The sequence below is a fragment of the Amblyomma maculatum genome, chromosome 3 (assembly GCF_055883805.1).
Source record: "Amblyomma maculatum isolate TAMU_Amacu chromosome 3, ASM5588380v1, whole genome shotgun sequence".
Taxonomy (NCBI): Eukaryota; Metazoa; Arthropoda; class Arachnida; order Ixodida; family Ixodidae; genus Amblyomma; species Amblyomma maculatum.
In genome coordinates, this window is record NC_139346.1 from 189,948,059 (window position 1) to 189,975,960 (window position 27,902).

A 27,902-nucleotide genomic window follows, 5' to 3' on the forward strand; every position below is an offset into this window, starting at 1 on the left:
AAGAGCACTGCCACGTAGAGAGCGCCATCCTAATTATTTTATATCGCCCTTACCTTTCAGAGTGCCGCCAACAGATTGCGAAACAGAGGAGTTTAGGTGGTTGAGGTTACGACAGGTATGCTCTACAGTTAATGCCTAGTAAGTTCCGGATGGCGCACTTATATTGCAGTGTCAGCCATAGATCATTTTGGAGAGATTTGGAAGATGCCTAACTGCATACTCGGGCGCAAGATAATATTTCCCGTTTGTAGAACGAGATATGACAAGCCCATACGCCTCCGTCGATAAAGAGCGCTGGAAACGGAAACATCAAACAGCTTCGCGACTGTAAATTGAAAGTCATCATAGTGAAGAAATCGCTCCATTCTTCTGGGAGATAAAGCCGAGTGCAATCCTCGGTCATTTTGTGCGGCTGGAATGGGCGGTCTCTTCAAAAGAGAGTGCGATGACAGTTGTTTGAGTGACAGGAGCGATGAAGGCGAGGACGGCACGTGAGCTCTTTAGAAAGGCCATTCTTTGAACTCTGCGAGTACCAACAGGCAAGGTGGATAGTGTGTGGGACAGAGACAACCATGCAAGCGACGGCATTTGTTGCGCAAAAACACGAAGCATTGAGAAAATGTGGTATGTCGCTGCTGACATTCCTTGCGGGATTTTGGTTATGACTGACAGCGTAAAGGTGTGCTCCACTGAGATTTCGACTGCCAAGGGTTCGTTAACGTAAATGGGTAACACTCAGCACACGATCGTTCTTGTTTTTCGCCTCCACCGTAATGCGGTGGGAGCGGGTGAAATACCACCCGTGACCATGGGATCAGCAATTGAATGCCAAAGCCACCGAACATGCCTCCTTGGAGACTTGCACGCTGCATGTTCCAGAAAAAAAAAAGAAATGTTAGTGAACCGTTGTTGTCTGCCAATTTCTATACATTATGACGAACGGAAGAAGGAAAAACAGCTAATATACGTACTATTTGTACAGAGAATAAAACTCTCCGAATCGGCTCACTTCTAAATTCGGTTCGAGCCTCGGATAAAACTCATCGTAGCATGCCAGAAAAGTCTCACCTGGTGTTCCTTTTCGTGCTGCGGGTGGTTGTCAGCTGCAGTATTTGTCCACGGTCGAGCTAGGTCCCTAACCTCGCGACATTGTCCGCCTGGAGCCTCGTGTCATTCCTTCCAAAAAGTATTTGCCCTCCCTTAGCGCAGAGTCGTGATTGCCGGACATGCCGATGTCCGGGATTGCAGCGCCGTGTACAAATTTATTGCCTTTAGGGGCGCAGATCTATGAAATTTGACAAATCATTTTTTTTTTATTCTTTCATGATTTTGAAAATAAAGAGTCGGCATAATGTCGGGATTGAGAGGATCGCGCGATTCTCGAAATCAATTCTCATCTGATATAGCTAGAGGACAGTTTTAGCTGCCTATAGCTAAACACTAATAGAAAAAGTAGGGGAATACAAACATGTAGTATATCTATTTAGAAACATCATACAAATTTGTCAAAATTTATTTAAAAATTTTTGCGCTTAAAAGACGAATACAGGAAAGTACAGGACAGAATAAAGTATATATAGGACCGAAGCGGAATTTCTAACTTTAATAACAGAAAAAGAGTCGATATAGGCGCGCTTATATATGCGCTGATACCAGAAAGAAGGCTGTATGTCTTCTTCTTAAGCAGCACTTCTTAATTATCATGTACCTATACTAGCTCGTCGCAAAGTTATACTTAATTCAACCGCCGTACTAAGCGATAGACTGCCTAGGCGGCATTGGTTCGGAATAAAATGTTTTAATCTTCCTCACTAACCAACCATACTTTTCTGATTTGCCCGCTGTTTTCTTCCTAACTTCGAGGCTGGCAGAGCACGTTCCCAGCAGGTTTAAATTTCAAGACGGGTAGCGGATAACAATTTATTTTAATTATTGCTTAACACGTGTAATTAGATCAGTTCTACATTGGACCCCGCTATATGTCCCCAAGTTCGCCCAGGCAAGATAACTACTGACAATCAGACAGCCTTTTCCACATTCAAGTTTCAGGTTCTTACTAATTCCTTAAAAAAACAAACAAAAAAAATAATGATTGCCTGTCCGGTACAACCATGGAAATAGATCAACTGATCACGAACAGAAGTGGAAATAAATGACGACGTAGAGCGTTCTCTTTCTTTGCTCTGTTCGCATTCAGTTTCCCTAAAGCTTCATAGTTTCAAATAAAAACGAACTCACCCAGCCTGTCACTTTTCCTGCCTATCGATATTTTTTTAAGCCCATCAAGGGACTTTAATGCATACCGGCCGTGTTTATACCAGGCCTGGCCTGGCATGCGGTTCGGCGCTCGGTTCACTCCCTCCCTTGACAACCACCGATGCTGATGTAGCGTCTACATCACGGTGGTCTGCATGCTGTGCTGGAAAGGGAAGCGAGACACAACGCAGCCAACAAACCAGTCAGAGGAAGGCAACAGACGCGATACGAGGGAGGCGGGTGATAACTACACGGCGGCGGCGTCTCGGGCGTATGCACATTGTGAGAACAAAAACACTCCTCGGAATAGGCGCTCGCTGTACAATTCAGTGGCGCGTCGCCAGGACTCGGTTGTGGCGGTTGGATACACTGTACTCGTGGCGGAAGGGCAGTGGACTGCCGCGAAACGGAGGATCATCGCACGAGGACGGTGCAGTCCGAAGGGAGAGACATCACCGCGCTGCCTTGGCGCTCAAGGTTGGTTCGCCAAGCGGGGCACTTCGTGGCGCTTTCAATGGAATGCGGTAGTCGTAGGTGCTACGCTATTAAATTATGTCAAAAAAGCGCGCGTATAGCTCCGGCGAAGTGTATGGTTGCTTAGCAAGGAAAGAAAGGCGGCAAAAAAACTGGCCATGGCGCGACGAAGAAGGAAAGGGTTAGGAAAGGATTAGCTGCACGTGCTCGGTTGCAGAGACGATCGTTTCGCTGAGGTGTGCATGTATAGTAGCTCATGGTCGTAAACTGGTTGTAAATAACACCAGTTGACACGATCGCTTTACCTTGATAGCAGTGAGCCGATGTCTGATTTCAGTTTGTGTTGTCTCGTGGCCATTGCCTTAGCTAAACACATTGCTGACACGGACAGCACTGCAATATGATGCTGTGGTGAACTAGCTGGCTTTTTACTGTTCGCAGCTGAAAATAGCGCGCATTAATATTTCACGGCCGTTTTTCTCCCGGTGTGATTGCGAATCATCTGGGTAGTTAAAGCGCCGTATTTCGGTCGCATCGCACGCGAAAAGGAAAAACTATACATATACATAAAAATATATTTTGGTTACTTCTGGATAAAGTTGATAAGTGCTTTTGGGTACCATGTCCCAAAAGCAAAACTAGATGCGCAACCGCAAAAAGTGTGCTTGACAAATATTAGTTGTATGCCCAAAGTTTGTTATCCTTACTTTATGTACAGGGGTTGTCAAAAGTTCCCAGGCCACAGGGTCTGCTTTTGCAGGGTGCAGGGTAGCCAAGACGGTCCCAAATCTTAACATACGTGTGCAGTGTAGAAGAAGCTTTATTCTGACCTCTGAGAAAACTGGTAGTTTTAAGGGGATTTCAATGTCAGAAGATGCCGACCAGAAGCAGCGCCTTTGGGCTGGGAACTTTTGACTATCACTGTACCTGTACTTTGCTTTCCAGTGCTTAGTCATACAAGACTTGTGTATCAAGAGTTAACGCTTCTTTTGACAAGCTGTGCGATAGTGTCCATTTCAGCGGAGTTAAGAACGTAAGAGCTACCACACTATGACGAGTAATTTCAGATGGCTTCTCGCTTCTGAAATATGAATTAAGGATGCTAAGAAGGTTGATTAATTGGAATAACTCTGACGACGCCACAAAAAATGACACAAAGACAGAGGCGAATAGGAAACAAGTTATAAAAAACAGAACTGCGCGAAGGAAACGGGACAAGAAGGCACGAATACACACACACACACAAGTTCTGTTTTGCTCTGTTTTGTTATAACCATGAACTGACTAGCCCAACATCACGTCTTACAGGAAACAAGTGCTCGCTAATGACTGAAAGTTTTGATGCGGATGTGTTAGAATGCTCCGAGAAACATAGGTAGGAAAACCTCATCTAACTTACCAAGAACACCTGCTGTTAAATTTTTCCTGGCTATAACTTATTTGCGAGGCAAAAGATTGAAGGCGGAGAGGCGCATATGTCGCGGTTTTCTTTTTATATGAAACGCGTAGAAATTCTGGCTCGCGTTTAGATAAGAGAGTAAATGATTTGGTTGTAATAGAGCCCGAAAAACACTTCGAAGTATTTAGTGCGCAATAATAGATGTTTTAATCGCATACGCTCAGGAATGGGCACTTGGCACTGCGAAGACTTCCGCAGCGACTTCCGATGTGTTCTGTGTAAGGAGCGCACGGAGCACCCAGCTTGGAAGCTTTGTTTCTGGATGTGTCAAAAACAAACGTTAATAGCCTTGAGTCAGAGCTACCCGTGCTATTCAGGCAGCTTTATGCATAAAGGGCGTACATACCTCGCGAGGCAGCAAGGTATGCGGATCGCTCTACGGTCACATTACACTGTCGCACGGGGTAACATGGAACAATTCCCTGTCATGCTAGCATAAACTCGTTTACGCTCTTAAAGTCCAGTATAATGCATTGAGAGCCAAATGTATACTTTTTGGCGACATCTGTTGAATGCAGATAAGTAGGGTGCATTGTTCAGCATGAAAGCAGCCTCGTGACAGCAAAATAATTTTTCGCTGAATTACGAAGCATCAGTATGCTCCCTCGTCTTTGAAAGCATATCATAACACGGAAAGCCGCGAAAAAAGGCTGGGCACTTGTACAACCTGCTTTATCTCGTCGGATAAGCACGTTGTAAACTCGATTTGCTGTATGGCCTCAAACCAAGGTTGTCACGTTGTCGCTGGTGTAAACCGGTAAAACAATAATCTGCCGTCACCTGTCGTTTAAGATATGTGAGACTCAGCTGTTATACCGCGTTTCACCTAAGGCTTTCTGCACTTTTTAAAAATATGATTTTTGAGTTTAGAAGAGCGAATACTTTGGCACAGCATTGGCAGCTGTGGTGTGCATGAAAATACAGCTGATACATGTTAATTAGTACGATGGTTAACTGATAATATATAGTTGTTTTTTAGCCACTTGACTTTAGGCTTTTCATTTACTGGGTGGTCTGCAGTGCACCACAAATAATATAAGTGCACCACAAATAAGTTTTCACGTTTAAAAAAAGGTCGTTCTCGTCTCGGATGCAGCACGATTAACACTTGAGGTCAGGCTCTCGCCTGTTCGACCGCTGTAAAGAGGGGCCATGAATATAGGCGCGCTTTTGCGCGACGGGCACTGTCTGCGCATGCTCGGTTTGTTTCACCCAAATGTAAACTGCAAATTCCCAGCGAGGTCGCGAGAATGGTGTTTTTTCTTTAGAATATAATAACCGATATTGATAAAAGTTACGGCTGGCTACAAACCACTCAATAACTGAACAGGGTGAGAGTTATATTCAAGAATATGACTATTACTATCAGGATACATACCATCCTGTTAAATATTACCACGTATCAGCTCTGTTCTAATGCTGCCGATGCTATAGACGTCGAAGGGGGACTCTTCTAATACAAATATTCTATTTAAAAAAAATATTGCAGATAGCCTTAGGTAAAACATCCCCTATACACTAACAAGGAATTCCTAGTTTTCAAGTTCTTTTCAGCCGTCGAAGTTCATCTAGTCCCCTCTTCGTGAATCCCTGTGTTCCTGCCGACTTAAATTCGACAACTTATACCAGTCGCATGAGTTCTAATCACTAGTCAAAGCTTCGCCATTTTACTTATCCACAACTGCATATTTAGTTGTCCTGGAGTCGTTCTCTTAAGCGCGCACTCTGTGCTAACGCCGGTGCCGTGCACTGTGCTATAACGGAGCATAATGGCATCGCTACCGCTTACCAGGTACCGCGAGCGGCCAGTGATTAGACGCTGACGGTCTTGGCGAAACGCATTATCTCTGGCCGAGTCAGAGTTGACAATGGTAAGTTTCGCGCGAAACACGGTAACAATGGAGGGACCTCGTCGGCAGCGGCGGCCAAGGGCGATCCTTCCTGATAGAGAAGCATGCATGGAAAGCTAGATCGCTTTCATGACTCGGAGGAGTCTGTGTGGGAGCGAACGTTGTGTTAAGCCGAGTGGGGTATAAATGAGTACTGCAGTGTAATAGCACGTCCTTGTTCATGATAGAAAGAGGACAAAGAGATAGTCGCTATAGCCGCCTTATGTGAAATTTTCTATATGCAGCCTACTATGCGGAAGGAAATGTATACGTACTTTTGAGCCATCTTGGGTGTGCTGCACACGTTTGATAATTTCACTGTGACGTCGTAAGTTTATATCATAACTCCGAACTATTGGCGTATATGTCATGGAACATATCATGGTAAAATGACGTCGTAGCGAAGTGTAAAACACTATTCTGCGAGTAGCTGGCACTTGGGATAGGAAAACGTATTTTCCTCCTCTGTAGATGATGTTTACTCTCTATCGGAATATAAGTAAGGCTTTAAATTAAAATGTGCTCCCAAAGGTCACAAGAGCCAGAGTAAGAGCTGGCGACGTTGGTGCGTGCACGGTTGCCGAATGAGATAAGAGCCAAGCAGGGAAAGAAAAAAGCGTTTCGCCTCGAAGAGCAGGCCTCTGTCTCAGCAGCAGTCGGAGGCTCGTAAGGGCCAAGGGCAGCACATATTGTCATGCGTAGCACGGCAAGTTTGGCTCTTGGAGAGGTGGTAGCTGGAGGAGAAAGGAAATCAGTTATGTTCCTCGTAACACCTCCAACTTCATAAACATCCTCTTTAGTACAGCGGTACGGTTGTGGAAGGCCCCTTAAAAGGAGCAGTGCAACTTTGGAAGAAATTCGTAACTACATCATTTTCGCTTTCTATATGCGCAAGTTAAATGACCTGAAGGACTTCTGCTTCTTATATCGGCGGCTGGACAAAATTTAAATTCTGTTCATATGTACGGCCTAAATACTTATTTGTCGTTCTCATTTCTTTGAAATAATTCACTGTTGTCTTCTGTAATTCTTAGGAAATGCTATGTAAACGGGAAAATATGCAGCTATATGCAGTCTTTTCAAAAGTTAAGAGCTCTGGGTTAGCGCCCACGCGCGCCTTTGTGTGTGTGTGTGTGGGAGGGGGGAGGTTGCTTCTTATCCGTGTAATTCCCCTCTTGTAAAGCAATCGTCATAGTCCCAAGGCTAGGATGAGGGAGAGCCGGGAACTCCCTCTCACTTGCAGATTTGGAGCACTTAGGATGCAAATCGAGCCAGAAGCAGTGGCACAGAAGCAAATAATGTCCTAAAACTTTTTAGAAACGGGTGTTCATCGGAATCAGAGCCAACGACATAGACATCTTAAGAAAGAGTGTGCATCGGAATGAGAGCCAACGACGTATAGACAGTACATTCTATATAGTTTGGGCTGGTATATCTGGTGCATCAGGGTCAAGTTTGCTACAAATAAAAACGAAACTATAGAGGCACGAGTGAACCAGACGTGCGCAGGACGAACCTAGCTAACAATATGTATGTTGTGGCGCGGCAGCCTGCATGTATACTAGTGGCATTCATCAAGAGTGAAAACGGCTACTACGGGGTAGAACTGCTTCCTAATTGCTTTTATAAGAGCAGTAGCTCTTTCTTCTTACATTTGCTGGCTTGTCGTCAGTTTCTCCCTTGCTCTCAGACTGTGCATTTCCTCTTCTCACCCGGTATTATATACTCCACTTGAGAAAGTGTGTGTGTGCGTGCGTGTGTGTGTGTGTGTGTGTGTTTGTGCGTGTGTGTGTCGCCACTTAAAATCACAATTGCGGGCAGAGTTGTGGCACAGGGTTCTGAGTGGAGTCGGACGAATCGGCACCATATGACGCACAGAATTGTTTTTCGAGCTGAATCCTAACATGTGCGAGAGATTCGCACAGACGACCTTTGGTCCTCGGAACCGTGAGGGAGTGCGAGTATTGGGGGGCCGTGGCGGGCGAACCAGTCGTCGCAGAGAGTAGCGAGTGGCATTAAAAGATTCGGTGTTTTGTGACGTACACGGTGGCATCAGAATTGAAGATCTAGGTTTAATTTCTGTAAAACGCGAGCCAACGCTCTTAATCGTATCTCTGTGGCGGTCGAGCTCTTTTTTAAGGCAATATATAGTACACAAGACGTTAATGCATGCGTAGAGGCGGTCGTCAGTGGAGCCTCAATTATTTCTCGAAATCAAATTTTAAGCCCATTATACGAAGCAGGTCGATTCTGTCAGGGCACAATGAACCTTGGACATTTGGGTCACGTATGCAAGGTTACACTGGTATACGGCCGATTGGGGTGGTGCATAACTACTCCTCTAGTTCTCCAGTCTTGTTGCTAACATATAGGGGTGTTTTTGCAGCGTCTACAAGGCAGTGCTATATTTGCATTAGGTAAGGCCACTCAGGCAAGCACAGCGCATTCTATCCGGATTCATGGTTGAGCAAGTTGGTGGAAATCGAATTCAGCGATCGCGAAAAAGACGGCGCGCGGCGCAAGCGCGGCGAGGAACGTGTAAGCATGCATACGTATACGATCAGTTCTGTACATTTAATTATATGCATCCCATATAAACTGCAGTACAGCCTTTATCAAAAATATACGGCCCAAGGGGTTCGCTTGTAAGCACTTTACCTAAGCCCCTGGAAGCAATACTGGAATATATAGGTAAGCATAGAGAAGAATGGGGACTAGATTTTTCGTCTACTCGATTTCAAACGGTGCAGTTGCGTACTGAGTCCCGTTACGGGGCTTAGAAGCAAAACCCTTGGGCTGTATATTTTTGACAAAGACTGTACATATATGTCGCAGTACGGTCTCCCAAGTGCGCATAGCGCATCACAGATGGCAGCAGTGTATACTTATTAAAAAATGTCTAAGATTTATTTACTCCGCTCACATCGAACTTCACATTTTATGGACGGATCCTATAATATCAACGGCGACTCTGGGAGCAACTTCTTTATGCTACCTGTTAATGTGTCGATGCAGTTAGTAGATGAGTCCAATAGGAAGAACTCGCCGCTCCCCAGGGAGGCGTTGTAGAGAAGAGCCGAAAAGTTTTACCTTTACTTCTCTTGCCGTTCTCTACACGTGCGTTTGTGTTTCTTCCTGACGCCTCACATTCATGCTCGTCAATCTCCTACTTGGCAGCTAAACCGTTAAAATTTAGCTTCTGGGCTTGCGTCCCCTTATTGTCATTTTTCTTTATTATATTTTTTCCCAAGAACGCTAGGCAGCTAGAGGTAGGTCATCTACGAAGTTGGATTTGTCCTTTTAAACGCGCTGATGCCGGTAGAATGAGATTAAATGCAGATTCAAAGCATGCACTTAACGATCCCCGAAACGTGTCCAGCCTTAGTTAGAAGACCATTCTGCGAAAAAACTTGGTCTAATACTCTTCAAAGCTTCATGCAGGCGGCGCATTATGGCGCATGCCATAGCGACGTCTTGCTCGTTCAAAAGAAAGCGCGTGGCACGCGCCGTTAAAGCAGAAAGGCGAAGGGACGTCGCCAAAGTTTCTACTTTCTTGCCACACATTGAGTTGCAGATCAAGAGCTGTAGCGCTGCTCAGCGATGGTTTGGGAGTCTATTAGTATGCATATATGTCCTCGATGCTAGCATCCGCCTGACCTAACTACCTCACCCAGAACACGTGATACCATTGGATAAGCAAAGAAATAGAAAATGCTCGCGCTAACGCGTCTGTAACAGACGAGGTGTCGCATACGCTGAGTCATCGCTGCTGGCACATGGGTGCAGTCGAGAGCTGAACGAAATGTCGTTTGGTCGAAGACGAATGTAACGTTACGGACGAGGAAGAAGCGGGCAGTGGCGCGGGCAGGAGCGCTCGCGCTAGGCCCGCCGCGATTCATTAAACGTCATCTCACTGTCATTGAGCATCATCTCTGAGCTGTCTTTCTTCGGTGTTTATCTGCTTGCCGCCCCATAACATTTGGTTGGAGGTACTGGGTACGTCATGGTCATCGCTCATCATGACCCGGAGCTCCGGCGCCCTGCGTCTTCTTGCGCCGTCGGCAGAAGGTTAGGAGACATCGCATAGCTGGTCCTCAGCCTGCCGGATCCAACAAGACCTTGCCCCGCCCCGACCACAAGATAGGACGAAGGAGAGACTGACCCAAGACGGCCGCCCACACGACCACCAGACACAGAGAACCGAACGACCTTGTGACCCGACAGAAAGCGCGATGGCTGTCTTCTCAACCACAGAAGTTTGAGCTGCTTCTCATCCGAAGTCAACCCGGCTTCCGCGATCATCCTCCCATCTGCGTTACTGATAGCGGCCAGCCTAGACAAGAAGTATCCACCATTAGGATATTGTGGCTTCTTATTCAGAGCAACCGGAAAAACGCCGACCTTCTGGCTAAACTCACAGCCAGTGCTTCGCAGACCATTAGCCTCATTCGGACATTGCTAACACAGAGGCATGAAGGAGGTTGACTTACCACGTCTGATCCGGACATTTGTTATCTGTCGTCTAACCTACACTTTGCCTTACCTCTACGTTAGCTGCCAGGAACGAGACCGCGTTGTTACGTTTCTCCCCGGAGAAGTGGGACAGCTGACGCGGCCACCGCATAGCAACAGGCAGAACCGCGAGCGGATCGGCCATTTCGACGCCGTTCATCGGCCGCGCAACGCTTCCTCCCGCCGACAAGTCTCAGCGTGTTCCTGTGCGTGCGTGTGTGTGCAAAAGCTGGCTAAGCCTGGAGCTCGAGGGAAAGTGCGTCGCCCTCTCCTGTCTGCAGGAGGTGGAGGAGATGAGGTCGGAACACCTGCGATTGAGTCATTCGTCGTGAACCAACATGTTTGGCTCTCCCTTTCCTGTGAGGGTTTACCCTTTCCCTGTGAACTGGAAAAACTATAAAAAGCAGCGGCCGACTCCGCTGAGAGAGAGACTACTTTGACGCGCCGTTGAGACGACGCTAGACACCAGCTGTGTGAGAGTGTCTGTAATCTCTCCGGGTCAGCTTCACTGCCCGTTTCTTCCTGATGTTACAGTAAAGGTTGTTTCGTTAGAAAGCGCCTCGTCTTTGCTGGCACCTTTGATGCCGTCCGCCGTCCACGGAGCCGCCAGGCCAACGCTACCGAGGGGCCGCGCGCCGCAGCGGTACGCTACCCCGGCACTCGCGACCCAAAATGTAACAACTGGTGGCAGCGGTGCGATACTCAGGCGCACGCGACACCAAATGTAACAATTGGTGAACAGCGGTGGGATGACGACGACCAAGCCGTAACCGTGGTTGGAGGGACGAGCCAGGCGATACCGTCGTCCAACAACTGGTGAACAGCGGAACAGCGGAGAGACGAGGACGACCAAGCAGTGACCGTGGTCGGTGAAACGAGCCAGGCCTGACCGAGGTGCAACATCTGGTGGGAAGAGCGGAGATGTCACAGGCGTGACCCGTGAATCAAAGCAGCTCAGCGGAAAGGCGGGAGCAGTGCAACGAGCCCTGTGTGATGACTGGTTGCCTGCAGCGGAACGACTGCGTTGGATTCTTGGCTGCGAGGTTTGGTGAGTGCGGGACTTTCTTCTACTGAGTTTTGCCAGGCTTTTGTTAAGTAGAGAACAGAGCTGGTAATTGTGTTGTCGTTGTTGCTGGGTTAAGTGCAGCAAGGCAATAGTGGGCAGTAGAGAAGGCAGCATTCGGAACAGCCATGGGTTTGGATTTGAAGTCGTTGCGCAAACCGAAATTGCTGGAGCTTGCGGAGGAGTTGGGTCTGAATTTGTCAGACAAACTCAGAAAACTAGAAGTTTTAAAGGCTATTCTTGAGTTGGAAGCTGAAGATGACGAGCTTTTGGAATGCCTTGAGATCATTGACGAACGTCAAGAGGAACGTGAACGTAGAGAACGTCACGAGAAACAGGAACGTGAACGTAGAGAACGTCACGAGAAAGAGGAACGTGAACGTAGAGAACGTCACGAGAAAGAGATGCGTGAACGTGGAGAACGTCACGAGAAAGAGATGCGTGAACGTAGGGAACGTTTCGAGAAAGAGGACGCCCGCGTAAGGAAACTGATGCAGCTGGAGATTTCAGCACATCGAATGAGCGTGGAAAAGCTTGACGCTTTCAGTGCCATTCAGCGTAACGGTTCGATACCGCGAGACGGTACGCCACCGTTCCTCATCGCCGAGGATATGGCAGGTTATTTGGCAGACTTCGAGAATGTCTGTAGAAGTAAACGTTTCGAGCGAGATAGTTGGGCGCAGATGTTGGTAGCTCTTCTCTCCGCTGAAGCGTCGGAAGAAATCAAGCGATTGGTTGGCGACCGCTTGAAAAATTACGATGAACTAAAAGAGTCATTGCTGATACGATATCAGATAACGCCTCAGGATCTTCGGAAGAGATATGAGAGCGAGAAACATTGTAACGAGGCATACTTTGATTTGGCCTATCAGTTGAAAGCCGCTGTAAGCGAATGGCTAGACAGTGCGGAAGTTCCGGAGCAAATCGAACTTGCATCGGACTGTGAGAAACAGCTTGGGGAAGCGGCCGAGCAATGTGACCGCAGTAGCGAGCCGACCGAGCCTCTAACAGAAGAGCATCGTGTTACCTTGGTCGAGCCACTAGCTGAGACGGTTAGCACATGCTTAATCGGCGGGAAGTCCGAAGTGACGCCGTTAAGCGAGGTGAACTGCATGCCAACCCAAGTAGCTGTAGGAGATACAGTTCAATCAAATGAGAGTGGGGAACTGATAATAGCTGAACCGCCTCTCGAGTTAAATGCAGAAGCTGGTCTAGAGCGTGGCGGAGATGGAAATCAGCTAGGAAATGAGAAAATCAGCTGTGTTGTAGAGCAGGGCGCGCAGAAAAGCGAATTGCCAATCAGCGAAACTGCGCAGCCCGCGAGTTGTGATCAGCCAGGGCAGACCGACGAGGAGTGCGCGTACACTGTAGAGAGCGAGACTTGCGAAGGCGACAGCGTACGTCTAGAGCAGAGTCAGAATCGTTCGTGCCCTGATACCACGCTAGGTTGTATTCGCAAAAGCAACCCCAGTGCGAACGCGGACGTGGCACACATGACCCTCACGCAATCCGAAGCGCCCCAGCTGTCGCAGGAGCTTGATCCTGCTCCGGTTAGCTCTGAGCGAGACGACACACTGAGTGGCGAGCCGCCAGAGCAAATGCCTAGAATGGGGACTGACACGACTGAAGTCAGCCGTTGTTTTCGTTCGGACTTCACGGAAAGTGAGTCATGCGCTGCTGGCCGCGATGCAGACGCGGCGCAGCACTTTCACCACTTTGACAACACCGGTACCCTACTAGCTCCGGTTACCGCTAGAATGTTGACCGCTAGCTTGCCAGAGCTCGCGCCGAAAGAAAGTAGGACTAGAGTATTCAAGTGCTGCCACCGAAAAACGCGGAAGGGCAGACGCGAGAAAGAATGCTGCCATCGTAAGGAGAGCAAACTCAAACGATTGCAGAAAGAAAGCAGAAGGCTAGTATTCCCGCGCTGCCGACGAAAAACGCGGAAAGGCAGGCGCGAGAAAGAACGCTGCCATCGTAAGGAAAGCAAACTGAAACGATTGCAAAAAGAAAGCAGAAAGCATGTGTTTCAGTGCTGCCGTAAAAAAAAACGGAAAGGCAGGCGCGAGAAAGAATGGAGCAAGTTGAGGCTATCGCGAAAAAGAAAGCGACTATCCCGAAGGCACAAATGCGCCCGTGCCGAGAAAATGCGTGACTGGTGCGCAACCCGTAAGGAGAGGGATAGGTTGTTCAGAAAAGTGAGTGACTTATGCTCATGCGTTTCTTTGCACAGAAACAGGAAGGTACGGTTGTTCCGTGAAACGGACAGCCGAAGCTTTAGTGAAAAAGGTGATCTCAACGGTAACGCCGATGGCTTAAGTCGGAGCCCCTAACGTGAGAAGAAGCCTGTATTCACTTGTTGGTGTTTTTCTTCCTGACATAGGATTTTGAACATATTGCATTGCATTATTTTTGTTTGAAGTGCTGTTTTGAAAATGCGATTTTCAAATTTGTGGACGCGTTCCAAGTGCTGCTGAGCTGCCCTTTAATGTAGATGGGGGCATAAGAGGGAAATAGTCTGGCAAAACTTAGTGAAGTTTGTGCCGTGCTTGCTGGCTGACCAGTTGAGTTTTTAACGTGGTTGTGATGCTGTAGGTTGTCAGAAATCTCTCCTGAAGACAAGTTGCAGAGTGCCTTGGAAACCCGGACTTGCCAAGGAATTCTTCAGGCTGACTGGCTCAAGAGAAACAGAGTCGGATGACCCTGGCTAGCAGCAATATCCCGATCCCTCCGGACAGCGGATGCAGTCCCCTGCCCTTCGGGATCTCCCTTCCCCGGCGGGGCAGTCTGTTACGTTTCTCCCCGGAGAAGTGGGACAGCTGACGCGGCCACCGCATAGCAACAGGCAGAACCGCGAGCGGATCGGCCATTTCGACGCCGTTCATCGGCCGCGCAACGCTTCCTCCCGCCGACAAGTCTCAGCGTGTTCCTGTGCGTGCGTGTGTGTGCAAAAGCTGGCTAAGCCTGGAGCTCGAGGGAAAGTGCGTCGCCCTCTCCTGTCTGCAGGAGGTGGAGGAGATGAGGTCGGAACACCTGCGATTGAGTCATTCGTCGTGAACCAACATGTTTGGCTCTCCCTTTCCTGTGAGGGTTTACCCTTTCCCTGTGAACTGGAAAAACTATAAAAAGCAGCGGCCGACTCCGCTGAGAGAGAGACTACTTTGACGCGCCGTTGAGACGACGCTAGACACCAGCTGTGTGAGAGTGTCTGTAATCTCTCCGGGTCAGCTTCACTGCCCGTTTCTTCCTGATGTTACAGTAAAGGTTGTTTCGTTAGAAAGCGCCTCGTCTTTGCTGGCACCTTTGATGCCGTCCGCCGTCCACGGAGCCGCCAGGCCAACGCTACCGAGGGGCCGCGCGCCGCAGCGGTACGCTACCCCGGCACTCGCGACCCAAAATGTAACAACTGGTGGCAGCGGTGCGATACTCAGGCGCACGCGACACCAAATGTAACAGCGTGTACTGTGCTATTAGACAAGCATACAAGGCTGCTCTTCATGAGCCTCACCGGACCCCCACCTACAGAGGCCTGGTATTAGGGGTCTGTGACACTACAACGGAGCTCGTGGAATATTATCTCATCTCTCAGTACGATCGCCTCAACCACAACCCCGCCGGACGTCACATACTCGACAAGGCAGAAATAAGCCTTGAAGTGACAGTCTCTGACAAGGCCGAGCTCATAGTATTTTGTGTACTATATTCAGGCAGCAAGTGCCTGGAAGGCGGACATAGAGGCAATAAATGTCTGAAAGTCGACTCCCTCCTGCCCCCCCCCCCCCCCACACACACACACACGTCACAAAACACCAGGTTAGCAAAATACAAAGCGAGCATGGTTCGGCACTTTTCCACGATACCATTACAACAAATCCTTACAACACTCCTGCAGGGTTCCAGGTCGGTGCCCGCCCAGGGTTTCAAGTGTTCCTTTCCTGATGATGTCGAACGAACAAGAACACAGTTGGTAAGCCGTGCCTTTGGCCGAGATTGCCAAATGCATGGGGCTTAGGGCTCGGGTATGATTGCGGGTTTACAGACGCTGGCCAGTGTGGGCTGCACGGATGAGAACCTTAAGCTAGCTTCATTAAAGCTTAACATGTCGGCGATTCGTCGTATCGTCATTCGAACCGTACTGCGGCGACCACGTTTCGATGAAGGTGAAACGGAAAAGCGGCCATGTGCTGTAGGATGTCAGTGCGCGTTAAATATTCCCAGGCGGTCGAAGCTAAACCGGAACTCTCCACTGCGGCAACTCTCTTTCTCTCTCTCTCTCTTAATTCAGTCCCACCTTCCTCCCTTTCCTTATGGCGCAGTTCAGCAACACCACTTTGCCTAGATGCTGGGTTCAGGTGTCTGTGGAGAAGTGATAGCGACAGCGCCTTTGCTTTCCTTTCTACAGACTAATTTGCTCTACCCCTCAACTCATCGCATGACGGCGGTCAAAAAAGACAAATTTTGTGACGGTGCCCCACCACTGACCGTCCCGTCCCGCCCTCGTCACTCGGGAGCGTGGATGACAGGGCGCACTCAGACAAGCACAGATGACGCAACAGGATGAAGGCAGAAAAAAAGCTAGTTATTCGCCACGCAAGCCATTGACATATTTTGAAGGATCGCTTTGAAAGGATGAGGCCTCAAGGAAAGAAGCTTGCTTAAACTAACCCAAGCTTACGTAATAAGTCGCGTGAGCTATTCCACGCCGTTTTTAAATATCAGGTCAGAGGAAAAGAAGAGATTAGACTCTCATTCGACGGTGCATAAAGAGGGCCCTGGACTTACCAATTACCACATCCACAGAGAAGCTCCTTTCTATGGCAGTGCATAATAGCTGGGACAAAATAGCGGAGGCTGTCAGAGTTTCGCAGCTGGAAAGATTAAGTCGAACGACCACGGGCAGAACTATACTCAAAATGGTAGGCCTGCAGACAGATAGGGGACTACGAGAAAAAATCAAGTATCCCACAGGACTGCCGAGAAAATATAATCATTCCCCCCCTCCCTCGTAACATGCATCCCATATTCAACACAGAGAGGAGGGAGAAGAGAGCGGAAGCACTAATCAGACGCTTCGATTCGATGGACAGCAAGTCGGTTGCGTACGTGGATGCGGCAAGTGGCAGAACGGGGGCGGCGGTCGCCTCGGTGGTCGACGGCCGAGGTGCCCCGGTATCGGCCGCCACCATTAGAAGCCGCAACGGCTCAAGAAGTTGCTATAGCGCTCGCTTGCGTCGGAACGCAAGCCAATTTCGTAATCAGCGATATCAAAACTGCTATTTGGAATTTTGGAAAGGGTAGGGTCTCGCCGGAAGTGGCAAGGATTCTGGCCAGCTAGACGATTAAACCGAAAAATTCGCCTAATTTTGGGAAGACAACCTAGGTATGAAGACAACCTAGGTATGGTATGAAGGCAACCTATGTATGAAAAAAGAGAGAGAGGGCAAAGATGTGCAAGGAAATTGAAAATAAATGTTATCTTGAAACCCCTTCATATCTTTGATGTACACTCTCCCCCTCCCCCTTTCCTTTTTCAATATTCTTATTTTTTTTCTTTTCGTGCCATGCAAAATTTTTTTTTTGGTTCATCCGTTATTTTATATTGGTTTAAGTATGTTGTGATTTTGGTGGTGCGGAGTGGGCAACGTTATCTTTAGTTATTTTAATCGCAGATGCTACAGCTTCAGTCTCATGGTGTCTAATTGTTTATGCCCTTGTTCGTTCGAAACCCGCCGCCGGACACCCACCGGTAAAAATGGGTACAAGCATCCCCCGGCCTGGCGCCCCAGGGGTGTGCGCTTGGGAGAGGCTCCGCAAACCCCGCTGCGCTCCTTCTGGGGCAAAATAGTTTCGAACACTTCAGCCTGCAAAGGTGGTTCGAGTTACCGTGTTTCACGGGGTTCAAAACTGAAAACGAGTCGTGTTCTGCACACGCGAAAACTCAGAAAAGCCTTGTTTTAAGTGCGAAACGCTCTAAACTAGCGTGTCGAAAGATTTAAAGTTTCACTGTCACTGATGAAGCTCACTTTTCAGAGATCACTGCAGTCCCATGGCAAGTCCGGATTTCCGGCCTGTCTGACTTTGCGAGAAAAGTTGCAAATTAAAATTACCAAAAATTACGTGCCCATCTACGCCAGTTAGGTGTAGTGGCGAACTTCAGCGCAGCCGCAGTGCAATGGCCAGCCTCAGCTCGGGCAGACGGTATTACTGAGCACCGATCTGCCAGCACCAGGTAAGTATTATTGCTATGAGGCTCTGTTTGTTCGAAACTAAGCCCCCGAAGGAGCACAGAAGGGTTAGCAGAGCCTCTTCCAAACGCACACCCCTGAAAGAGCCGGGCGCCGGACCGGGGGACGCTTGTACCCAATTTTACCGGTGGGTGTCCGGCGGCGGGTTGGTTGGTTTGCGGTTGGTCTCCAAAAGGGCTAAGCTCCCTACCTCTGTTAGTGCTTTTTTTCTTAGTGCACCGTGAACCCTTTTGCAGCGAAAGTGCTACAAAGCAAATATATTCAGCTCTGGTTGGTAGTAACTACTTGGTAGTAGCAGATTGGCAGTATAACTACTGAACGGAAGTCTGCGTACTCTAGTCCTAATAGTCTGGGAGGAAACTAGACATCGTATCTGCCTGGTGCACATGCTTGTCATTTGACCTGAGCTATTTCATATTATTGCCATGAGGCTCTGTTTCGCAAAATTAATTGCTTTTCTGTTGTATTTGCTGTAATCTCTTTGGTAGGCTTTGTTTCTGGAGTTCTTAATTTACTTCTTTTCGCCGGACTATCTGCGTTCTATCCCGAACGCGGCGGTCTCTTTCCGATGGAGGCAGAACGCAATTGGCGCCGTACGTTAATCTGGAGACGTTCACTACGTTTTCCTCAGCGCCCACGTCCCTCTGGAACTGTAAGCCCCGTGCACCATACCACGGACAAGCAGTGTAGTTAGTGCGAGATTTCGGATAAAATTATTGTTCGATAACGATGCCTGCAGTCGGAAGTCAGAATAAAAAGCAAGAAAAAGCAGTTTACTAGATGAGATTATTGAAAGGATGTCAGATTCTACTGTCCTTGTTGACGCGGAACCCTCCTTAATCGGGAGCCGAGTCAAACAGGTGTTTCACATCAACCGAAATAGAGAAAGAATTCCTGAGATGGCTTATACCAGTGGCTGCAGGAAGTAATTGAATGAGCGGATAAGGACAGTGTCCTCCTTTTGTGTTTTTGTACGAAGTTTGCTAATTATATCTATTACAACTCGTTTTCGCTATCGTTCAGCGTCACTTTCTTTCTTACAAGTGGCATGCGGAGAGGAGAAATGATATTTAGAATATGGAATAACTTGTGCCAAATACACGGACAGCGAAAACGTCTAGGCCGGGCGGCTCTTAGACACCGGCGAATGTCTTTCTATAGCACGGAGGGGCCATTCCAGGCAGTTACCTCCACTTCATGTTGTCGTAAAGTTATTTCCTTGCCATTAAGTTCGCTAGCAGTAGTCATCTTTAGGTGCGGGCTAATCAACTGTACGATGCCAGATTTTAATGACCACGCTGCAGAACTCAGTTTCTTAGAGCAGCCTTCACGACATATCATTGTAAACTGTCGCGACTGAGAAAGCTCCGGGATTAAGATGTAGCACGTCTAATCTAATCTTGCTTCAGGTGAGGCTTTGAGCCATTAGCAATATAAGGGTACTTCACAAGGTACGGGGTTCAGGAGGTGGTCACCCTTTTACTAATGAGAGACGCTGCATGATAAAAGCCACATCTCCTTGTTTGTTTCTAAAAACAAAAAGCAGCAAGTTGGAGATTAAGCTTGGAGCCGCGCGTTGTCTTTGTTTTCTTTCGAAACGACCCACTACTACTTCTGCAGATGTTCTGAATGAATGTTGTTGTATGCGTCTTTCTTCAAAGTCGCAAAGGCGGTCATTGCGATTTTTGAAGTCTAGCCCGGCAGCTTTTATGGCTGCATTCAGTTTTCTTTGTCTTTCTAACTTTTATTTTACCGACCATCTGGAGGGTAAAGAGGCCGTGCTTTTGTAATTTGCGCCGACATCTTTCGAACGCTTTAAACAAATCTTACAACCTGCAGCACCTCTGCCTCTTTCGTATGGGCCACCATGGTGCGTGATCTGTGACAATTGTTCCACGTGAACATCCGCAAGGTCTTTCAATGCACTATCATCCAGAACATCTAATGCTTGACTACTTGAACGCCAGCCGTTTGGGAGTGATTGTCAAATGATACGGCTCCTCACCAACTACAGTTGGCGCAGCGCACCTAGGTTTGGCGGCCATCTTCAGATTCCTGCAGTAGGGGCGCTACTCTGACAATTACGTCAACATAATTTTTAAGAAATATGTTTCCCACTACTTCTAATATTACTGCTCAAACCGTTATACTAGTATTACCGCCACTACCACTACTACCGCCAGTAGTTCAGCGGGCTCTCTTCCACTGGAGCTGAGCTCTGAAATTCACCTCTCTCTCAGCCGGCTGTCTGCAAGGCTCCAATAAGCCCTGGCTCCGTGTTTCAGCCAAGGAGCAATTGTTTTCGCGACCGCAGCAGTTGTCTTTTCTAGAAACGCCCGTAGCTCTGCTCAAACTTGCCGCAGATTAATTGTTCTAATATAGCTATTTGGCAGTAGACGCAGTGGCTTCGCAGGCATTGATCGTTGGTACTTCCATAATGCTAAACTTTATGCATATGAATTCGAACCAAAATTTTTCTACACTGACCAACCGAATTATTAGGGGAGGGAGGGGGGGGGGAGGATTAGGAGGACGAATAGATGGGATTGATATGGAGCAGGATTGCTGTGTGGGCTAGTCAGTGAGTCTGCATTGCTGGACTGAGGGCATCATTACTCTACCAAACAAAGGGCCGAGACGAAGTAAGAAGACTAGACGGGACCAGCCCAGCTGGCAGCAATGGAGTATCTTTTTAAAGAACAGTGAGTGCATAGGCGAACGGCAGTAAAGAAACTCATGGGCCTTAGTAACGTGACACTCAAACTTACTACGGCGGGTTTTTATGTTTTGATGTCCAGAAACCACATTTAACTGTCATAAGACTGACAGACATGGCTCACGTTCAATTTCTTCGTTTTGATTAGGCGACTGTCCATTGATTCTCAGGTGAACTTGTCCATAAAATGTTGTGTATGAGAACGCAAGTCTGCAGCAGGATTCCATGCAACGCACAATGATATCTGTTAAAGCACAGGCTGACAAGTTGTGGCAATGCCCGTTTATATGTAGGCTAATATTCATTCTGGCCAACGCACGTTAAGAAAGCGGAATACTGTAGACAATCGAACATACTCAGGGTAGCTACCGCGTATTGCGGTTTTATGTGACTACGACACTTTAAGTTCGACGTCCTTTCAACGCCTCTTTCTGACTGCACACTCGATATCCTGGTTTCAGAAGGATGGAGAACACGCCTACATCATTACAGGGCGTGATGTTGCTCAGTTTGTCTTGGATTTATATTAACATTAAACTTAGTTTGTAGAAACACACAAAAATATTTTGCTGCGACGATTTTTTTGAATTACTGTTTGAAAAGATGTGTGCAGTCTCTTACACAACACTGGTGTGCTTTGAGAACATGATAAGCCTTGCACTCTGGAGTGCCATACAGTGCCAACTATCGAACTCCTCTTGAAAAGTCTCTAAGCGTGTAAAAGAAGCGCTAGTGTTGACTTTCGTTTGTAACCTCTCCTCGATGGAATATATCTTGAGGTGTTATTTGGCAACTCGTTGCGAGGACTGCATAGCCGGGCAAGCTGAGCAGAATGGTAGCGCTTTATTGCAATGTACTTGGGAGTACTGGGAAACGAAATTCTTAGTCCTCTTGAACACATTTGAACTATTAATAATGTAAAAAGTAATTACTAATTCTCAACAGGATGAGGTAGAAAAACTGCGAGCAAAACTACCCTTTCTGATACCATCGTTCTTAAAAATCAGATAAAATTTACGGTATTAAAACGCTTCAGCATATCTAAAAGGAGAGATCTTACAATGCAGAAATATCTAATCGCTTGCAGTGAAGATACTCCGCAAACACAGCAAATAAACTATACGAATGCAATCACACAGAATAAAAATTGATACACATCTAATCTTTCCACTCAAGAACAAGAGTGGCATAACGTAGTATTAGTGTGCACAAGAATACGCTCAGAGCGGATTTGGTATAAAATAACACAGAGTTCGCATAATTCTTCTGATTACATTCTAAAATTGGATTTTGTTTTCCTAAAAAGAAGGTCCTGCAATATCACTTTGGTATTCTTACATATTTACAATTTCTTGCTGAGCTGAGAACCACATTGAAAATTACGTTGCGACGGTATTTCTATTCAGCTAGCCTTATGCATTTTCAAGCATAGGTTCGTGGGACACCTTTACTTAGAAGACAACTCGGGGATAATGCAAGATACTGTTATGAACCTGGCGATGAGAATATCCAAGCTTTTGATGCGTACCGAAAATTTTCGTATAAGGTTTTTATTTCCCTTCCGTACGGTATAGTTATAAACTGCTGTAGCAAAACCTATTCGCTGTGTATATGAAAAATTAATCGTGAAAAGAACTGTAGGCTACTGCAATGCATGTTTTTGAATATATTAATAGAAATGATCGTAGCTTTTCATACGCCACAATGGTTTACTCTGAGTTACTTATGTGTCACAAAAATCAACGCAAAGTTTACTCTGAAGTTTGCCCTGAGCTCAAAACGAGCAAGAGTACAATAAAAAACCTATACAGTGAGTTTTCTTTAAATTAGGAAAAAAAAAAAACAAACTATACAAGGCTTCTAAGAGAAAATCTGCGGATATATTGATTATTATTGTGATGAATTACGGAGTGTGTGAAAATACTTACTGTCAAAAACGTTTCGCAAAGAGTTTGTACGAAAGTTTGGTGTCTTTGTCATTTGAAGCTATGGCGCATTTGCACAAGTGAATGGCTTTTGTTAAACTCTTTCTACAATTGCTCTTCAATTTCGACTTATGTGTGTTGGCATAGCCCTACTCTGTCCTTTCTCCCTGTCGCTCACCTCTATGATTTCCTCTACCGCTTCCTCACTATCCCTTTATTTCCGCCGCCCCGCAGTTCAGGTGCTTCAGATACCAGATTCCTTTTTGATATCGCTTTTGTGAAATTACAAGAATTACCATTTTACACTCCTGTGCTATGTATAACCCTGTTAAAATAACTTTCCTGAAAGCTTCTAATTGGTATGAAAGTCTTTATAACATCACTGTTATTGCAAAGTGCGTAAGGAGCAAGAGCGAGCGTCAGGTTTTTCCAAAGTTCTTGCACTTGAGCATCGTTCTGTCTCCAAAGAAAACTAGCGTCTCCAAAGAAAACTAGCAGAGGAGTTGCTTTATCGCAAGATGGGTATTACTTGAAAATAAATTTACCAATAGTCTGCATGTCTGCCCTCATGAAATATAATTGGTCACTCTTAATGGACAATAATTGCTAGTCCTCGGCCTGCGTCTAATAATCTTCGGCAATTTTTATCTATACGTGTGCCTAAACAGTTACTAAGAGCTGTTACTTCTTTTTGACTATTAAAGTAATGTTCCACGCCTCCTTCAATGCAGGTTGACCTGAGTTCCAGCGGTGTGGCAACGAATATGCCGTTTCGAAAGTAGTCGCACGTAGTTCTCAGAGGCAGAGAGCAACATGTCTTGCGAGCCGTACCAGGACAGCCGGCGTAGCGTGCTGGTGGCGGTTGCCTGCAGCTGGTGCCTTTTCTGGACAATGATCGTGAATCGCAGCGGTGGTATCGTGTTCGTGACCATGATCTCCGAGATGGGCGCCACTCGGGAGGCAGCATCATGGCCCTTCAGCCTTTTGGGCGCCGTATCAAACATATTTGGTGAGCTCTGGCGGGTTTTGAGGCTGCCGCCATTTCCAACGCTGCGCGGTTATAGGGCAGAAATTCGACTTTTGAGGCGCATACGCGGCGCGTACGCACTTCCCTTATTTGCGTTCTCGCACGCGATTAGTTTAAATGGACCGAAAAATGACCAAAATACGTCTCGGGAGAATTCGGGAAATGAAGATCTTGCTTCATATATTACAAGTCGAGTACTAGGATATCCATGAAATGAGGACCTATAATTTTAGCTTGGCCCTGAAAATCGCTTCAAAACCACTGAACTGACTGACCTCATGAGACCTAATGCTGTCATCACACTAGTACCGAACACGACAACATCAGGCGAAAATATTAGATTTTTTTAACTACACAATTTTCTTTTCTTATTCAGGAGGGTTCACTGTGTTTTACTAAATTTTGCGCTCTCTCCCGACGCCATTTAATAAAAACTAGCCCTAAATCATTTCGCACTGTTGTTTAAATTCACAGCCACTCATATAAAAGTGCAGCATTTTTTCGAAGGAAAGCAGTATGCCGAAACTTCAATTGACAGCATCATGGGAATTTCTATTCCAGCCATGGTACAAGGCGTCGGCTTTTACAGCGCGTCTGGGTACCATCGTCGCCTCCGCTAAATGACCCACATGTGCAGTTGTGCCCGCTGTTTTAAGGGGAAACCCTTTAATGGCTTATGGTGTCGTGGACAAAATGTATCCCGCTTTTGCGGAGGCTCTGATTGGTCGAGGCGGGATGGCGTCATGGAGGTCTCGACCAATCACAGAGCACCACCACAGTATGCGCGAATGCGTGCCTTGTATAGCCATATGCCAAATAATGATCAATTACTAATTACTAATTAGTGCCAGTTGCTTAGTTGAATGCGGCACTCAGGCTTTCGCTTTTCACTACTTTAGTCGCTAAAGTCCCTCGTAATTTTTTGTAGCAAATCTACACTGGAGGGAGTGCTAAATTGCTTTAGCATAGCGCGTACTGTCACTGCAAACGTGTATGACCTGCCGGTAGTAGCGTGCAGTGGCAATAGAAGAAGTGATGAGCAAATGGCACCAGGTGCTCGTAAGAAGTAAAGTGGCGTAGTGGCTCAAAGATATCTGCGCATGCGAAGAAGCAGCGCCGTTTCTGTGAAGTTGGCGGTGCCGCGTCAAACTGGAAAGTTCGATGGGCTGTGCTGCCGGGGAAAAGAGTGGCGCAACGCTGCTTTATGAGGAGGCGTGTTTTGGCCGTAACGGCCTTGAGCCTTCACTTTTTATCGACGCCCAAAAGTTTTCACTGTCACTCCTCATGGTTTCCGGCATCACCTAACTTAAATACGGGTGCATCATTCATGCACTGAAAAAAAAAAAATCATTTTGAAAAGGTTTTATAAACTGTTTCTAATCAACGGCTATAGACTCGACCGCTTTAGACATGAACCTTTCGACTGTGGCGAAAAAAAAAAACAATGCCTAAATTGCAGTGTTATGTCCCTTTAAAACACCACCAACTGGAAGAGAGCACGCGCACTTAATGCTGTTGAAAGGTGCCAGCAACAGATGGCGACAACTGTCAAGCATGCACCGGCCACCTCGCATGCATCCCTGCGAAAGTGGGTCGCACCTGCAGCCTTTACTGCCTGCGCCTTTTGCCAGTTTTCTTTGGAGTATATGAATTTTCACGCACTACGTAGAGGACAGCGTGTTTCATGAACGAAGTTAATGATCTTCATTTCTACCGGGGGTGCAGGTCCGAACGTGTCAAACTACTGATATTGCGACGCCTTAGTGAAACAATTACGAGGGCCTTTAGCGACTAAAGTAGTGAAAGGCGAAAGCCTGAGGTCTTATCTTGTCTAGCCTTCCTGTCATCTGCAATCCCACACTTGAACGCGCGCCAAGGAACGCCACGCGACAGGAGCGATGGCGTACCGTCCAAACGCACACTTGTCGGAGAAAGTGTGACAGGTACTGCGCTTTTCCTCCAGAAGTCTCATCTTGTCTAGCGTTCCTGCCATCTGGAATCCTACACTTGAATGCTCGCCAAGGAACGCCATGCGACAGCCACCGCAAAAGCGAAAGGAAAAAATGTTCTATCAGGCAATAACCTGAGATTTGTTTTAGCCAATCTCACACAAATCGCATAAAAATCGCATACAACTCGCTTAAAAATCTTGTAGAATCTCGTATATCATCACAAAGTATTCAAGAGATTTTATGATAATGATGGCACCGCATGAGATTGTGGAAGGTTATTGCCTCAAATACTCTACAACATTGAATTCTCATTAAAGGGACAGAAAACTGGAATTTCGGCATCCGATTTATTTTCGGCGCAGCGAAGCGATTGCTGTCAAAGTGTTCGATCCCATATCAGTTTTGATAGAAACTCTGCAGAAAATTTTTATTGAGAACTTTTTGATCAGTGCATGCGCCCGTTTTTATGGTGCTGGAAACCACGAATAGCGACCGCGGTGACGACTGGTGGTCGACAAAAGAGATGTACTGAAATCAAATATAAATTTCACTCTACAGACAGTAATTAGAAATTTTAGCGTACAATAGCATCCTTTTCAGATTGCACACTCAAGGCTGTTACGGCATACTTCGTCGATGAAAGTTTAGTGGGCGCTATCACTGCTTCATCCACAAAAATCAAAACACTGTGGCGCCATCTAGTTCCAAAAGCTGAAGGCATGCCACTCGCGATGCGAAAGCCTCATCCTCATGAATAAAGGTTTATGAATGAATGAATGAATGAATGAATGAATGAATGAATGAATGAATGAATGAATGAATGAATGAATGAATGAAGGCCTCATGTCATCCTCATGAATAAAGGTTTATGAATAAAGGAATGAATGAAAGGAAGGGTGGTTTTTATTTAAGGACGGACTGTAGAGAGCGTATAATATAATAAAATATGACAAGCGGTTCCTGAAGAAAAAAGAAACATTGTGCACTTAATAAAATCAATGACATTTTGAGACATATAGTCACGTGGGATACTACAGTGATAGTAAAAGGATTTCTGCAAGATGGCGCGCCTCAGTTGTTTTTATGCGATTATCAATAGCAAATTAAAAATTTAAATCCTCTTTTCTTTGATGTTGTTTGATGATGTTGCTCGATATGTACTACATGAGGCAAGATCTTTTCATTTCCGCCATAGTTTCATGCCATATTTTGGCCAGTGCTATGTCCCTTTAACGCTTTTAAGTAGAGCACCTTTTGCACGCTTTTGCAGTGAAAAATTGCGTGGAATCACGTGATGTCTGTTAAGCCCCTCGATTCTGCTTTTAGCTGGCTCAAGCCTTCTTTCACTAATGTGACGAAATCCTATCGGCGGCTCATTGTTTAACGAGTTTGAAGCTTGCAGTAGTCGCATGATTAGCGCACTAGAAGCACGCTTGGACGGCTGAAGACTCACGTTAACGTACAGACTTGGGTTCAGGTGTCCGGCGCTGACCTCGTGTACACACTATACTAGTCACACTCGGCTGACGACGACGTCAAGTCTGACACCATCATCTGCTGCCGCTCAAGCTAGGAATCGTTTTTATGAGCTGCTCTGTAAAGGATTTGCGAATGCTAAATGCACCGTATCACTAGCACTTACTGCTGCTGCACTTTCGATGCCCTCAAGAAAGAAATATAAGAATGTCGAAGCGAATAGTTTATTTTTTTGCAGCATCATCATTAATTTCACGGCTGGCTTTCAGGTCTCGTCTCCGGAATCTTGTTACGAAAGATGCCTCTGCGCGCCGTCTCTCTTCTGGGCAGTAGCCTCGTGGCGGCAGGCATACTGCTCAGTGTGGCCTTCTATGGCGTTATTGGGATCACGCTTTGCATTGGCCTCGTCACTGGTAAGCAACTACGTAGCTTCGTCATTCTTCTATGGGGCGCGTGGGCTTGTGGGGCTCTCATGCAAGCAAGGGGCGCCTTGTGCGTGTCTGCCATGACCAGCGTTACGTCATCCCCCTTCAGTTACGTCACGGGAACCAGGGGCAGACGATGAAATGAAAACAGTCATTAGCATCGCCATAGGTTCTTTGAACGTTGATACGCAGATACGAACGTTTAGAAGAGGCTGTTTGTCCACACGATTGTCTTATGATCTTGAGTTTTAATCTCCGCTGTTAAATCATATATTACATGAAGCGTATACAGCTCGTTCGGCTGAAAAGCCATCGCCGCAACACAAATTGAGAAAAATGGTGCCAGGGAAAATGCGCACGTGATTTTCTATCAAAACTGCGACGCAACTATTCTTTATGCTGCGTTCAGGGTGATTTCGCTTTCTGTTTAGCATCCCTTATCCAGTAAAGCTAGAAGCTTTTTTACGACAGATGTTGAGAATT

At 46.7% G+C, this 27,902-nt stretch overlaps 1 protein-coding gene and 1 pseudogene across 2 annotated transcripts in view; one reads left to right on the plus strand and one right to left on the minus strand.

Annotated features, from left to right (window-relative positions):
- Nucleotides 1–2,374: 2,374 nt before the first annotated feature.
- Nucleotides 2,375–27,902, plus strand: part of LOC146197250 (monocarboxylate transporter 13-like) — a 35,322-nt gene continuing 9,794 nt past the window's right edge. Inside the window, exons 1-3 of one of the 2 annotated variants that reach the window (XM_084599050.1) lie at nucleotides 2,598–2,733; nucleotides 23,271–23,548; nucleotides 27,264–27,407. In XM_084599050.1, coding sequence (XP_084455176.1) covers nucleotides 23,353–23,548; nucleotides 27,264–27,407 — 340 coding nt within the window. In that variant the 5' untranslated portion in view covers nucleotides 2,598–2,733; nucleotides 23,271–23,352. Of the gene's footprint in view, nucleotides 2,734–23,270; nucleotides 23,549–27,263; nucleotides 27,408–27,902 lie in introns of both variants that reach the window. The other variant, XM_084599049.1, reaches the window with a different exon arrangement.
- LOC146197251 (U1 spliceosomal RNA) lies at nucleotides 17,750–17,890 on the minus strand (annotated as a pseudogene).